The sequence below is a fragment of the Accipiter gentilis genome, chromosome 15, assembly GCF_929443795.1.
Source record: "Accipiter gentilis chromosome 15, bAccGen1.1, whole genome shotgun sequence".
NCBI classification, from domain to species: domain Eukaryota; kingdom Metazoa; phylum Chordata; class Aves; order Accipitriformes; family Accipitridae; genus Astur; species Astur gentilis.
In genome coordinates, this window is record NC_064894.1 from 22630125 (window position 1) to 22642270 (window position 12146).

Consider the following 12146-nt stretch of genomic DNA (forward strand, 5'->3'; position numbering starts at 1 on the left):
TGAGCTTCTTCAGTAGATGATGAATATCTCTATGAAAACAACCCTGTTATATGAGATTAAATTTGTTTGTATGTGTGTCCCATTGTCAGCCCTGCTGCCCCACCCTAGGCTGCTTTTCAGAAAGTGAAATCAGGCATTGACCATGCTGCTGCAGAGGGTGTCAGCTGAAGGAATCATCTTTATAAGACACTTCCATAATCCTTATGCATTTTCATAATAAAAAATAAAAAGGGTCAGGTTCTATTACTGAATATGAAGATCTTTCTATATCATCATCCATACCAATTAGCTGCTTAGAAAGAAACTCTTTCTCCAGAAATGGCGGAAAAAATTTAAATCTCTAGCTGAGATAAGAGTAAAGAATTATTTCTCATTGGTGGCTTGGGTATAGAACCAGATACTTTATCCCTTAAAACAGTGGACCTCCTACTACCAGCTACATACAGAACCTGTTTCTGATATTAAAGAGTTAGGTGACTCTCGATCTTAACATCATGATCTCACAAGGTACAAAAAGATCTAGTTTTGAAAACTAGAGTACAACAGATGATTATTTATTAGTTATAACCCTTCTTTCTCTCTCCTAAATAGCCAGAAAATACATGGAAAAAAGCGTCACTACACTATAAAGAATTGCTAAACAAGATTTCCTTGAAAAGAATGGCATTGCTTTCACAGACCACGTGGCACTGTGGGATGTTATAACAATATAAAGGCAGTCATTTTAGAAGACATATGGGAAACATTTATGGACTTTATTCCTCCTGAATAATGCAGTCCTCAGCCAGTGCAACCTTTACATGCCACTCTGTCACAAGCTCTCAGCAAATATGCATTATTATGTGGCCTCACGTTATAGATTATTTCCAGACAGGCCGATATGAAGAGGCACCACCTCCAGAAGAAAGGCAGAAAGCACAGCTGCATTAAATAAAGAAACACCCCGAGTCATTGGAAGAATAGATTACACAGGTGTCCTTTGCTGATGGTGTTGTTATTCTGCTTGTGTCTTCTGAGAAGCGGGAAGAGAGGCCCTTTGTGGTCTCCCCCCTGAGCTCAGACAGCCTCCGGGAGGGCAGCGCCGCATCCCCTGCTGCGGCTGGGGGCAAGCCGGGAGGGCCAATCCACGCCGCACACGGGTACATCATTTTAAGCTATCTGACGCATTGGACTTATTTCAAAAGTCCTCCTTAAGGCAGTGGCAGAAGTCAAAAGGCAAAGACCTGAAATTCAGAAAACCCCATCAGAGCGAACCCCCTCTCCTCTGTGTGTTTGCAAGTGCTGCTCTGCTCTGACTCTGCCTCCTCCCGTGCTCTCCCTTCCCACCACCTGGCTCCCCCAGCCCCTCTCTGACTCATCTTGGTCTCACGCACGTGCCTCTGCATTTACGTCAGATTTTCCTTACCCCCATCTCCTCTGCTGCTCGTGGGGGGAGCAGCGGACCTCTGAGCTTCAGTGTTCAGTGGTAAGGATGTAGCAGGGATCCATGTCAAACAACGGAAGAAAAAGCCCTATTTAATCCCAGCAATGACTTGTGGCTGGAGGAGCTCAGTACAGACCAGATCTGTGGAAAACGTGACAGTCTTTGCAGACTGAGCACCAGAACCCCTACATTTGGGTAAGGATTCACAGGTGCAGCAAAAGAACAGGTTCCTATCAGGAGAGTTAGCTCTCTGCCAAATATCAAATCTCCGCTTAAAACCACCAACACTTGTGCTGCCATATCTGTCATGAGCTAAAGGCTAAATCTAAAACTATTCTAAAATTTAAATTTAAATTTGAATCTACATTTACATATGAAATTCTGATGAAGTAAAGCAAGACAAGATTGGTAAAGAGAGGTGATTGGAACAACTAAAATAGCCAAAAAGAGTAGACAAGCTTTCTTGAGTTTTAACCTCTCAGGCTCATGTAAAAGAAAAAAACCCATCATGTTTTTTCTTAACAAAGCAGCCTTCACTGTAGAGGTAGCAACTGAGATACCTATTACATAGCAATTACAGCAACTGAACTATATTGTAGACTCAATTCAATCTGTTTTGGTTGAAAATTTAATCAGAATTTTCTAGAGGTGGCATTTATGTTCTTCAACTAAGTGAATAATGTAAGACTACTTAAATGATATATTCCCTTGTAATGGTGCAATATGATCCATTTCAAAATGTCCATATTTTTAATAAAGGTCTTTAAAATATTTACTAGGTAGTATTTTGGTATTCTTCTGGTGGTAAAGGCCGAAGTCTCTAATAAAAAGAATGACCTAAAAAGAAGTTATACAGCTCACACATTTAACTTCCAGGAAAATGAAGGCACTCCCATCCTGATCCCACTCCTCAGGCCTAGAAGGCCTTGAGAGTATAAAAGCATAAAAATAGCTATATAGGATCAGCCCTGGTTCTCCACCCAGTTCTGTATCCCATCTCTGGCAACAGTCAAGCCCAGATGTCGCAGAAGATGGCAGAAGAAAACTTAAACAGCAGACATGGGATCACTGCCGCTTTCTGAAGACTCGCAGCCCTTAATAATCAAAGACAGTCTTCAGTCTAGAAGTATGTCATTTTATATCCTGTCCCCTTACTTTCTTTTCTAATTGGTTCTTTCAGTTTATAGCATTTTCCTGTATTTTAGAAGGCTAGAGAAGAATGACTGAGGGAGGAAAAAAGCTTCTGCAGTGAGTTGTTAAAGTGGCAGTTTCCAGAGAACTGTAAAAAATTGGAGAACTGAGTTTCCTAAATTGGGGGCTACATCATGTAGCAGAGGCACCATAAGCTGGACAGAAATTCAAGTGCGGGAGAAAGGCATACAGCCTGGAAGTGCAATTGAAAGTGGGCTTTGAAAACCTGAGACTCTCTGCAGGAGGAGAGTGGGTTTGTTTCTCTGGACATTGGATAAGGGCACACGATCTCACAGAAATACAGCATCCACTGGCACTCCATACACAGGGTTGTTTTCAGCCTGTACACACATGTACACACATATATGAAGATATACATACACTCATAAATATGCATTGTACATTCAGACACTGAACAGTCAGCAACACATTTTCAGTTTATCAAAAAAACAGATCAAAAAAGACAGTAACTGTTCCTGAGCTGGAAACAAAAGATACAAAAGTCTTATTTAGGACCAACCAAGTGAGAATTCCCTGTGCATACAGAGATATAGAAGGCTCTCAGGGAATTTAGGGCTGCCTTTAGCATTTCTATTTTAATTTTGCATTCTAAAAAATATGTTCAACAATGATCAGAACTGGCAGTCAGGCTAGTAATTTGACAAACATGAATGAGTGATGTGATAAAGGGAAAGCTCTGTTGTCAAATGTTACAGAAATCTTGGTGTACTGCAGATTATCAGATGAGTCACAACTATATTTGTTATTAGTATTCCTTCAAGTCCTTCATGGAATGATATATTATTTTAAGCTGGATGTAGCTGTTGAAAGCGAAGAAAATCCTACATTTTCAACATAGGTTTTATACAAACATTTTCAACTTGATCCTTAGATCCAATAGCTCAAGATATTACTAGTACTTTCAAGAACCATTTAAAGAATTTCCCTGTGTAAAAGAAAATGTAACCTTGTCAATAACAAGTAAATATGGGGTATTCATATTATGGGAGTAAAGGTTTTTTTGTATAGCATTGTATTGATAAACTATGTGCTTTGCTACATAAGCTACACCTAAATAGAAAAACAGTTTTGCCAGGTAAAAATAAATGTTGCTGTTCTAAAACCTGGAAGGATACATATAAAGTGTTCCTCCATTCGACAGAATGGTACTTTGAAAGAAAATGATGCAAATTAAATAATTAATTATTGTGCTTTTTCAGTACCTCCATTCAATAAAAAGCAGTCACATGAATCTTTTAAGATTTCAAACTGTGTTTTGGTTGCTTTAAATGATGCATGACTTGAAACTCAAATGAAGCAGTGATGAACTTTTAATTGTGCAATTAAAAATTTTTTTCGTGGTTTCTAAATGGATTAGTTCTAAAATTACTTTACTGAAAAAACATTTCTGCAGAGCAGTTCTCCAATATCACATTTCTAGACAATGCCTCCTTTGTCATCTTGTCCTATTTCTTATCCTCCTTCAAATGTTTACTGAACATAGCCGCCTTGTATTGGGTTTGTGTGGCAAGGTTTTGGTAGCAGGGGGGCTGCAGGGGTGGCTTCTGTGAGAAGCTGCTGGAAGCTTCCCCTGTGTCCAATATAGCCAATGCCAGCCAGCTCCAAGATGGACCCACCACTCGCCAAGGCCGAGCCCATCAACAATGGTGGTAGTGCCTCTGGGATAACAGATTTAAGAAGGGGGGAAAAAAAAGCCAGTACAACAGCAGCTGCAGCCGGAGAGAGGAGTGAGAACATGTAAGAGAAACAAGCCTGCGGACACCAAGGTCAGTGCAGAAGGAGGGGGAGGAGATGCTCCAGGCGCCGGAGCAGAGATTCCCCTGCAGCCCGTGGTGATGAAGACCATGGTGAGGCAGGCTGTGTCCCTGCAGCCCAGGGAGCTCCACGGGGGAGCAGATCTCCATCTGCAGCCTGGGGAGGACCCCACGCCGGAGCAGGTGGGTGCCCAAAGGAGGCTGTGACCCTGTGGGAAGCCCGCACTGGAGCAGGCTCCTGGCAGGACCTGTGGAGAGAGGAGCCCACGCTGGAGCAGGTTTTTCTGGCCGGACTAGTGATCCCCCTGGGGGACCCACGCTGGAGCAGTCTGTGCCTGAAGGACTGCAGCCCGTGGGAGGGAGCCACGCTGGAGCAGTTCCTGAAGAACTGCAGCCCGTAGGAAGGACTCACATTGGAGAAGTTCGTGAAGGACTGTCTCCCGTGGGAGGGACCCCACGCTGGAGCAGGGGAAGAGTGTGAGGAGCCCTCCCCTGAGGAGGAAGGAGCGGCAGAGACAACGTGTGATGAACTGACTCCAATCCCCATCCACCATCCCCCTGCGCCACTGAAGGGGGAGGAGGTAGAAAAAATCGGGAGTGATGCTGTGCCTGGGAAGAAGGGAGGGGTGGAGGGAAGGTGTTTTAAGATTTGGTTTTATTTCTCATTACCCTACTCTGATTTGATTGGAAATAAATTAAATTATTTTTTTTTTCCCAGGTTGAGTCTGTTTTGCCTGTGACAGTAATTGGTGAGTGATCTCTCCCTGTCCTAATTTTGACCCAGGAGCCTTTCATTATATTTTCTCTCCCCTGTCCAGCTGAGGAGGGGAGTGATAGAGCAGCTTTGGTGGGCACCTGACATCCAGCCAGCATCAACCCACCACAAGCCTTTTTGAAATCATTCATTGAAAATAATTTATCCTTCTCTTTAGTAAACTTCAAAACCTTTCCCTCAGTAAATCTGCAGCAAAAATCCTGTTATATGTAACTAAAATTTAGCTCCAGTACACAATGCAACACTTGGGGTGTTTGAAATTAAGAATACATTCCATATTTTGTGCCTTAAGACCATTTATAACACAATTCCTTTGGAATAGAAGGGAATATGGTATTATTGGGGATTTATTGGAATTTGGACCCATTGATGGGTGGAAGAACATGGCTGAAACTCAGCCCTGGAGAAATGGGTAGGATTGATAAGGAGTTACTTCAGTTCATTCTCTGCAACAAATTTCTTCATGGAACAAGATTTGTATCACTTACTGTATCTTTTTTCCCTAAATTACACTGACAAAAGTTTACTCTTTGTGATTTAAGAAAATATTTACTGTGATGTCCACCTCTACTTTTTTTCCTATTTCAAAGCAAAAATAAGGAAATTTTGTCTCCCTGATATATTATGTCCAGTGGTCTCAGAGAAGAGAAGGTCTGAAGCACAGTGGCTAAACTCTTATTCTGTCTGGTCTATTGTGGCAAAAGTAAAGATAGAAACTAGAAACTGAAATTCTGAAATTTCAGTGGTTGTGCTATGAAAGACAGCCTTAAAAAAATTCTGGAAACTGGAAAACTGCGCACCCCCTCCCGCCCCGCAATGTATTAGAAGCTCCACCATATACAGTTTCAGAAATGAGCTGTGTTCCTTGGTATCTGCGGTGACTGTTTGAAACTATTGGTGCCTACCCTGAAGCTATACATTTATTGGGAGGAACACAGAGGGAGGGCAGCAAAAGATACGTTATAAAAATATATTATTATTTCAGACATTTTCTCATATAATTGCTCCTATTTTGATGGTTTAAACTTCACGTACTCTTAAACAAGCTCTTCACTACTTTAAAACATGTCTCTCAAAACCTGTCCTAAATGTATAATTCTTTGCTTTGAATGTTCTGGTTGGTCTTTCAGAAGAAACCAGTTACTGTCAATCGAATACAAATATATATACATATAAAATCCATTCACAGGTTAGCGGTTTCAGCAAATTATTTATCTGATGATTGCTTTAGTTACCTTTGTGTCCTTTATCTATTTAGATAGTGAGGGCTCCAGAACAGAAACTACATTTTATTCTGTATTAATAAGGTATTCATGTAATGAGTGATCAACCCTCACTTGAGCCTCTTTGCAATGCCAAAATATAAAATTAATGAAAACCAGTTAAGTCAGTAAGAGGACTCCAGGATATGCTGTTCCTGTTTGAACACATGAGAAAGAAACAAGCTTCATGGAAATTGGTACTTACAATCTATAAGGTGATTAAGCTAATGCTACGCTATTTCTCAATGCAGACAGTAATTTCAAGTCTTCTCCCTCTGTTCTGCCCTTGTCTGCAGAAAAAAACCTTGTCAAAATATCTTTGAGCTTTTTGGCTGCCTATGAAATTTACTGAAACTGGCCAATAGGTTCCAAAGTTGCTGGCTGGATTACTGACACAGGGACACAGCAGGATTTCCTTAGGAAGTCAGGCTAATCAGATTGTTTAAAAAAATATCCAAAGTGAATTACATTTTATTTTCAATTTACATTATATGAATCTAAATAAAATGCTTGCAGAACTGTGCCTGTTTCACCCTTTCTGTTTTTGCCCCCCGCACCCCCATTTCATATAAATAGTTTCAGTTTCCCTTCTGAGCTTATTTTTTCTCAAATTGTCAACTTGGCAGTTTCCTATTTGAACTAATCCTTTAAAAATCACATTTAAGATATTTCTTCCTTACTTTCCTATATAAATATGTGAAACATTAAAATGCAGTTTCAATATACATTTCCACTGCTCATTTTAGTTTTACTATAAAAGTTCCACAGGCAAAATTTCTTTTGGGCTGGAACAGCTGACTTTCCTGTCATAAAATGCTAAAATGTAGTTCAATATATGCTGACTTACGCTATTTTGGATATAAGATTAATTTTCAGGTAACACTTAATCATAAAGATATTTACCAAAATATGGAAAAATGAACTGTCTTTAGCCATGTTACTGTTTTTATTTGTAGTTCAATGAACACTGCTCCTATAAACCTCTTTTGTTACAACCTTAATTACCTAATGGACAACATTGCCAAACGTTTCAGATTGTTTTAATTAAATTAAGTGGGTACACAGGCACTTCCTTTTCACCTACTCTGTCATTATTTAGCCAAAGTACACACATTTAATACTGTTAGATTTCCACCATAAATCATTTCCTTCAGCCTTGCAATTTTATTTGTACCGTTCTTTGAATTTCCTTTAAATTCTTGAAATATTTCTGCTGTGTTTTTTCCCAGAACTAAATTTCATTTTCTGTGTATGACCTTGTCAGCACAATAAAGAAAAGGATTCTTACTTTTTCATTAATGATGCAATATCTGAGCCCTGATACCATTTTTAATTACTGTTGTAGCTCTGCATGTTCATTGTCCTCAGTACTGTAATTCTTAATATCTCAGTGCTCCTCAGTCTTGAGAGAAATTTTTACTTATATCTCTGGAAGATTCTTGTGTACAGCTCATGTTTCGCCCCAGTGCTAGGTTTTCAAAATATGCTGTCCAGTTGTTCAGTCCTCTTATTTCTCTTTTTTTTTGGATAGAGGTAAGCAGATGAGAAGGTACTCATGACTGCAACTTACCAAGAGTTCGGAAGGGTCTTTGGTTTGGGGTATGGGAGAAGAAACCAGGTTTCAAAGCATTTGTGATCACAATGTCAAAATACTCTTCAAAATTGTTCCTAGAAAGTAAAGGAAATTGAATTAATTAAACTAATGAATTAGCTTAAGATGCCACTAAATACTCCTTAAGACTTAAGAAAATAGCAAACCACTTATTTATGGGACTTTTTTCTGTCAGGTTTTTTCAATGCTTGTTCAGTGTCACTACCACCCTTCTTTTCCTGAGGCTGTCAAAAGTGAGAAGACAGCTGGCTGATAACCCACAGTGCTGCACCTTCAGGATCACTTATTATTTGTAAAAAGATGTTCCTTGGCCCAGGGAGTTTTTAAATCTCAGGAGAACATGTAACAGATGACATATTTTAATCTCAGGTGACAACATATGCATAGACAAGTATAGAAAGGTGTAAATGAGTGATTTTCCTTATAAAGCAGAATATACGAAGTGATGGGGTAGGAAGTAACTGAAGACTGAAGACACTTAAACACAGGTGCTTATATTGTTGGTATCAATACTGTATGTATGCACAGGCCTAATGGGGGTCTAAGATGCCACCATAGTCAACAGAGATCTAATTAACACAGCCAATTAAGTCTAAAGGGTGGTTTCACATACCCTGAAGTTGAAATGCCATTATGTTAGCTGAACTCTTCCTTCAGCCTCCACTAGCTGCTCTGAATAAATCCCTGCTGGCTACAGGGAGGTTAGACACGTGGCTCACAAATAAACGCCTACCAAGTAAGAGTCTTAATCTGCCAGCTGAATCCCACCACTAAATTCAGATTTTTCAAAGACCATTAGGTCCATAAGAATACAGATTGATATCTGAACTGTGGAAATCCCACCAATTTAAATGGGATTGAATGTTTCAGCATTGTATATAAGTGGGACATATTTATATTTAGGTATTTTTAGAGACCTGTATACAAGTCAGTAACATTCAAAGCCAATAGGAAAAATAGGGAATCCTGGGGAACACTCATGCCACCTGTCTTACCATGAGATGGACTATTTCTGGAGATGCCAGTTATTCCTACTCTAGCAAGGGTCTTTATTTGAAGTAATCTAACATCACTTATTTGAGCGAGTCCAGAGGAGGGCCATGAAGATGATCAGAGGGCTGGAGCCCTGTGAAGACAGGCTGAGAGAGTTGGGGTTGTTCAGCCTGGAGAAGAGAAGGCTCCGGGGACACCTTATAGCAGCCTTCCAGTACCTAAAGGGAGCCTGCAGGAAAGATGGGGAGGGACTTTTTACAAGGGCCTGTAGTGATAGGACAAGGGGTAATGGCTTTACACTGAGAGAGGATCGATTTAGATCAGATGAAAGGAAGAAGTTCTTCCCCGTGAGGGTGGTGAGACATTGGAACAGGTTGCCCAGAGGCTGTGGATGCCCCATCCCTGGCAGTGTTCAAGGCCAGGCTGGATAGGGCTTTGGGCAACCTGGTCTAGTGGAAGGTGGCCCTGCCCACGGCAGGGGGGTTGGGACTAGGTGATCTTTAAGGTCCCTTCCAAATCAAACCATTTGTGATTCTATGATTATTACATCATCAAACTGGGAACCAGAGCAAGAAATAACAATAATGCCTACCTACAAGTTTTGAAGTTACTAAAATATAAAATTAGACAAATGTTGCTTAAAAAGTATTTTATGTTATTATAAATGTTTCATTGCTTAGGTGATTTTATTGCCTATAGCATCCAAAAAATGATGGATACTCTTGCATGGAATAAAGATGTCACAGAGGGCAAGCCCAGGGTGGTTACAGGCACTAAAATGCTATCAACAGTAGAGGAAGTTTACTGGAACTGAACTAGCTAACTGTGTAATTTTCAAATAATCTACAATCTCCCATGAGACTGAGATGTCTTAACAAATAACTGAATGCTCTCCTTATGAGCTTATCTTCAAGCTTTTATTTTGTGCTCTAAATTAACATTCCAGCCTTAACACAGAATGTCTTTAAATTTCCTTCCTCTAATGAAATTTTAGCTTTGTCTACTTTTCTCCACTTGTGACCATAGGTAAACCTCTACCTTTTTAAAAGAACCAGTATCAAATATGGCAATGGTATGTTTTTAAAATTAGCTTCTGTGTGGAAGATTCCAGAAGCTGAGCAAACAGGCATGGCTCTTCTGTCCTTTGGTGAAAAGTATCGATAGAGGTAAACTTTTTAAATTAGCATGCAGCGCAAATAATGCTTCCATGGGTAAGTTAAGCTTGAACTTTTCAAATAAAGCCAACACTTCAGGAGCACAACGCAGACTTGTGGGAACAGTCGTGAGTACTTTGTGTAAAAAATTTGAAACAGAACAGTTTTCACAACATTTGGTTAACTTTTTATTGATTTGTTGAAGAAAAATCTGTTTTGTGTGAAGAGAGGTGTTATCTATGGTCTTTTTTGAATCATACTAAATCTTCTGTAAAAACCTAGTGATTTTATGAGAGCCTGTACCTTGTGTTACATTACTACGTAACTTTATACATGATAAAATCCATTACAGTTACTGCTTGTGCTTAGTATAGTGGTCTGTGGTTACAGTAAATGGCTAAGACAAAGGATAGGATGTATCTCACGTAACTTTAGCCATCTAAAAATTGTATGCTGAATTCACAGCTAGCGATCTACACCGCAGACAGAGCCAAGGGAGAAACATCCACATTCTTGGAAGGCAATTCATCCCACTTATTTCAGACATAATTCTATGGTACAGAATGAATTGCCAAGGATGATGCCCAGTGTCTTCTCTCCACTAACCACAGAGGGAACCAAAATGACCAGCTTCAAAAAATTCCTAGATTTTTGATGGCTAACATTCATGAAAAGGTGAAATGACACTCGGCTTCAGTGACTAGGTGATGACTGACTCATCTTTAGGTGTGCTCCTGCCAACACTTAAACATTCAGATAACTGGACATGCATTCTCATGGTAGGTAAGCCTGAAAAGTCACACCATGATGTTGCTACTTGTGTGAATGAACTGGCACTTGCTTCTATAGTTTTGCATGCCTTATACACTGATCCCAGCAATATGTGTGTGCTCTGGCTGGGAAACTGTTCTCATTCTATTTCCAAATGAGATTTTCTCTTAGCCTTCCTCTGTCCTTACCAAAATGTCTTTCAGTTAAGGACTGCTTGGTCAGATGAACACAACTGGGATAGTTTGCTCTTGAAATGGTAAATTGTACACTTAAGCATGAATTTCCCAGCGCTGATTTTATGTGGACAATAATTTCTTAGCCAAAAAGGAACTCTTAAATAAAGTGCAAAAAAGTTAACAGTTACAAGGTAATAATATTAGGAGTAAGAGGCTAAAACTTCACACACATCTCCACTGTTCATCTTTATCCTTGGGTTTTTTTGATGTAATACTACACAGTTCTGAACTTCTCAGTATCATATTGATTAACTAAAAGAAGTAGGGAAAGAAATTAATGAAGGACTACATAGACATTATTCATAAGTGTTGATGTCAAGAATAAAATGCAGATAGCCTGGTCAAATTAAAGTTAAATACGTGTGAACCTAGACTATATTCCAGTACTGCAAAAAGCAGCATTGGTGTGTAGAGTATTATTGTCTGATATAAGAAGTATGCAACAAACAAAAGCAATAAAATGTTTAGAATTTGGTTTTCTTCAGGAAAAAAAAGACTTCAGTAACGTCTAATGGACAGTGGAGTAGTCAGTTCTCCAGAAGATGTCTTGGAAGCCACATTGCATGAGTCACTGGAAAACATGATTGTAATAAACACTGTAGAACATCCTACACTTATGTGGAAAGAGGGTGATCCAGTATCCTTCTAGCAGAACATCTCTTCTCTGTCTTTTGAAAGGCAACCGACCCTCTCTGCTACATTGCTTACTGTCTTCCAGCAGGATCTCTACAGCTGCCTTAAACAGCTGAAACATTATTCACCGAGGAAAAAGAAAGCCAAAATCATTATATGTGGCCAACAATTTAGTTTTATACCAAATTTTCAGTCAGCAAACAACTAGACAGAGCTACACAAAAGAGTTAATCACAGCCATCTTACTCATAAGGAGAACTGCATTTTGTGAGGAGGTAGATTTTCCCCTCAAATGAGCAAGTATAATGTTCATGCAAGGCA

General features: G+C 39.6%; 1 protein-coding gene across 1 annotated transcript in view; it reads right to left on the minus strand.

Annotated features, from left to right (window-relative positions):
• Positions 1–12146, minus strand: part of NT5DC1 (5'-nucleotidase domain containing 1) — a 149767-nt gene that overhangs the window by 37068 nt on the left and 100553 nt on the right. The window contains exon 8 of the mRNA XM_049817746.1: positions 7997–8094. Within this exon, the coding sequence (XP_049673703.1) occupies positions 7997–8094 (98 nt within the window). The remainder of the gene's footprint in view (positions 1–7996; positions 8095–12146) is intronic.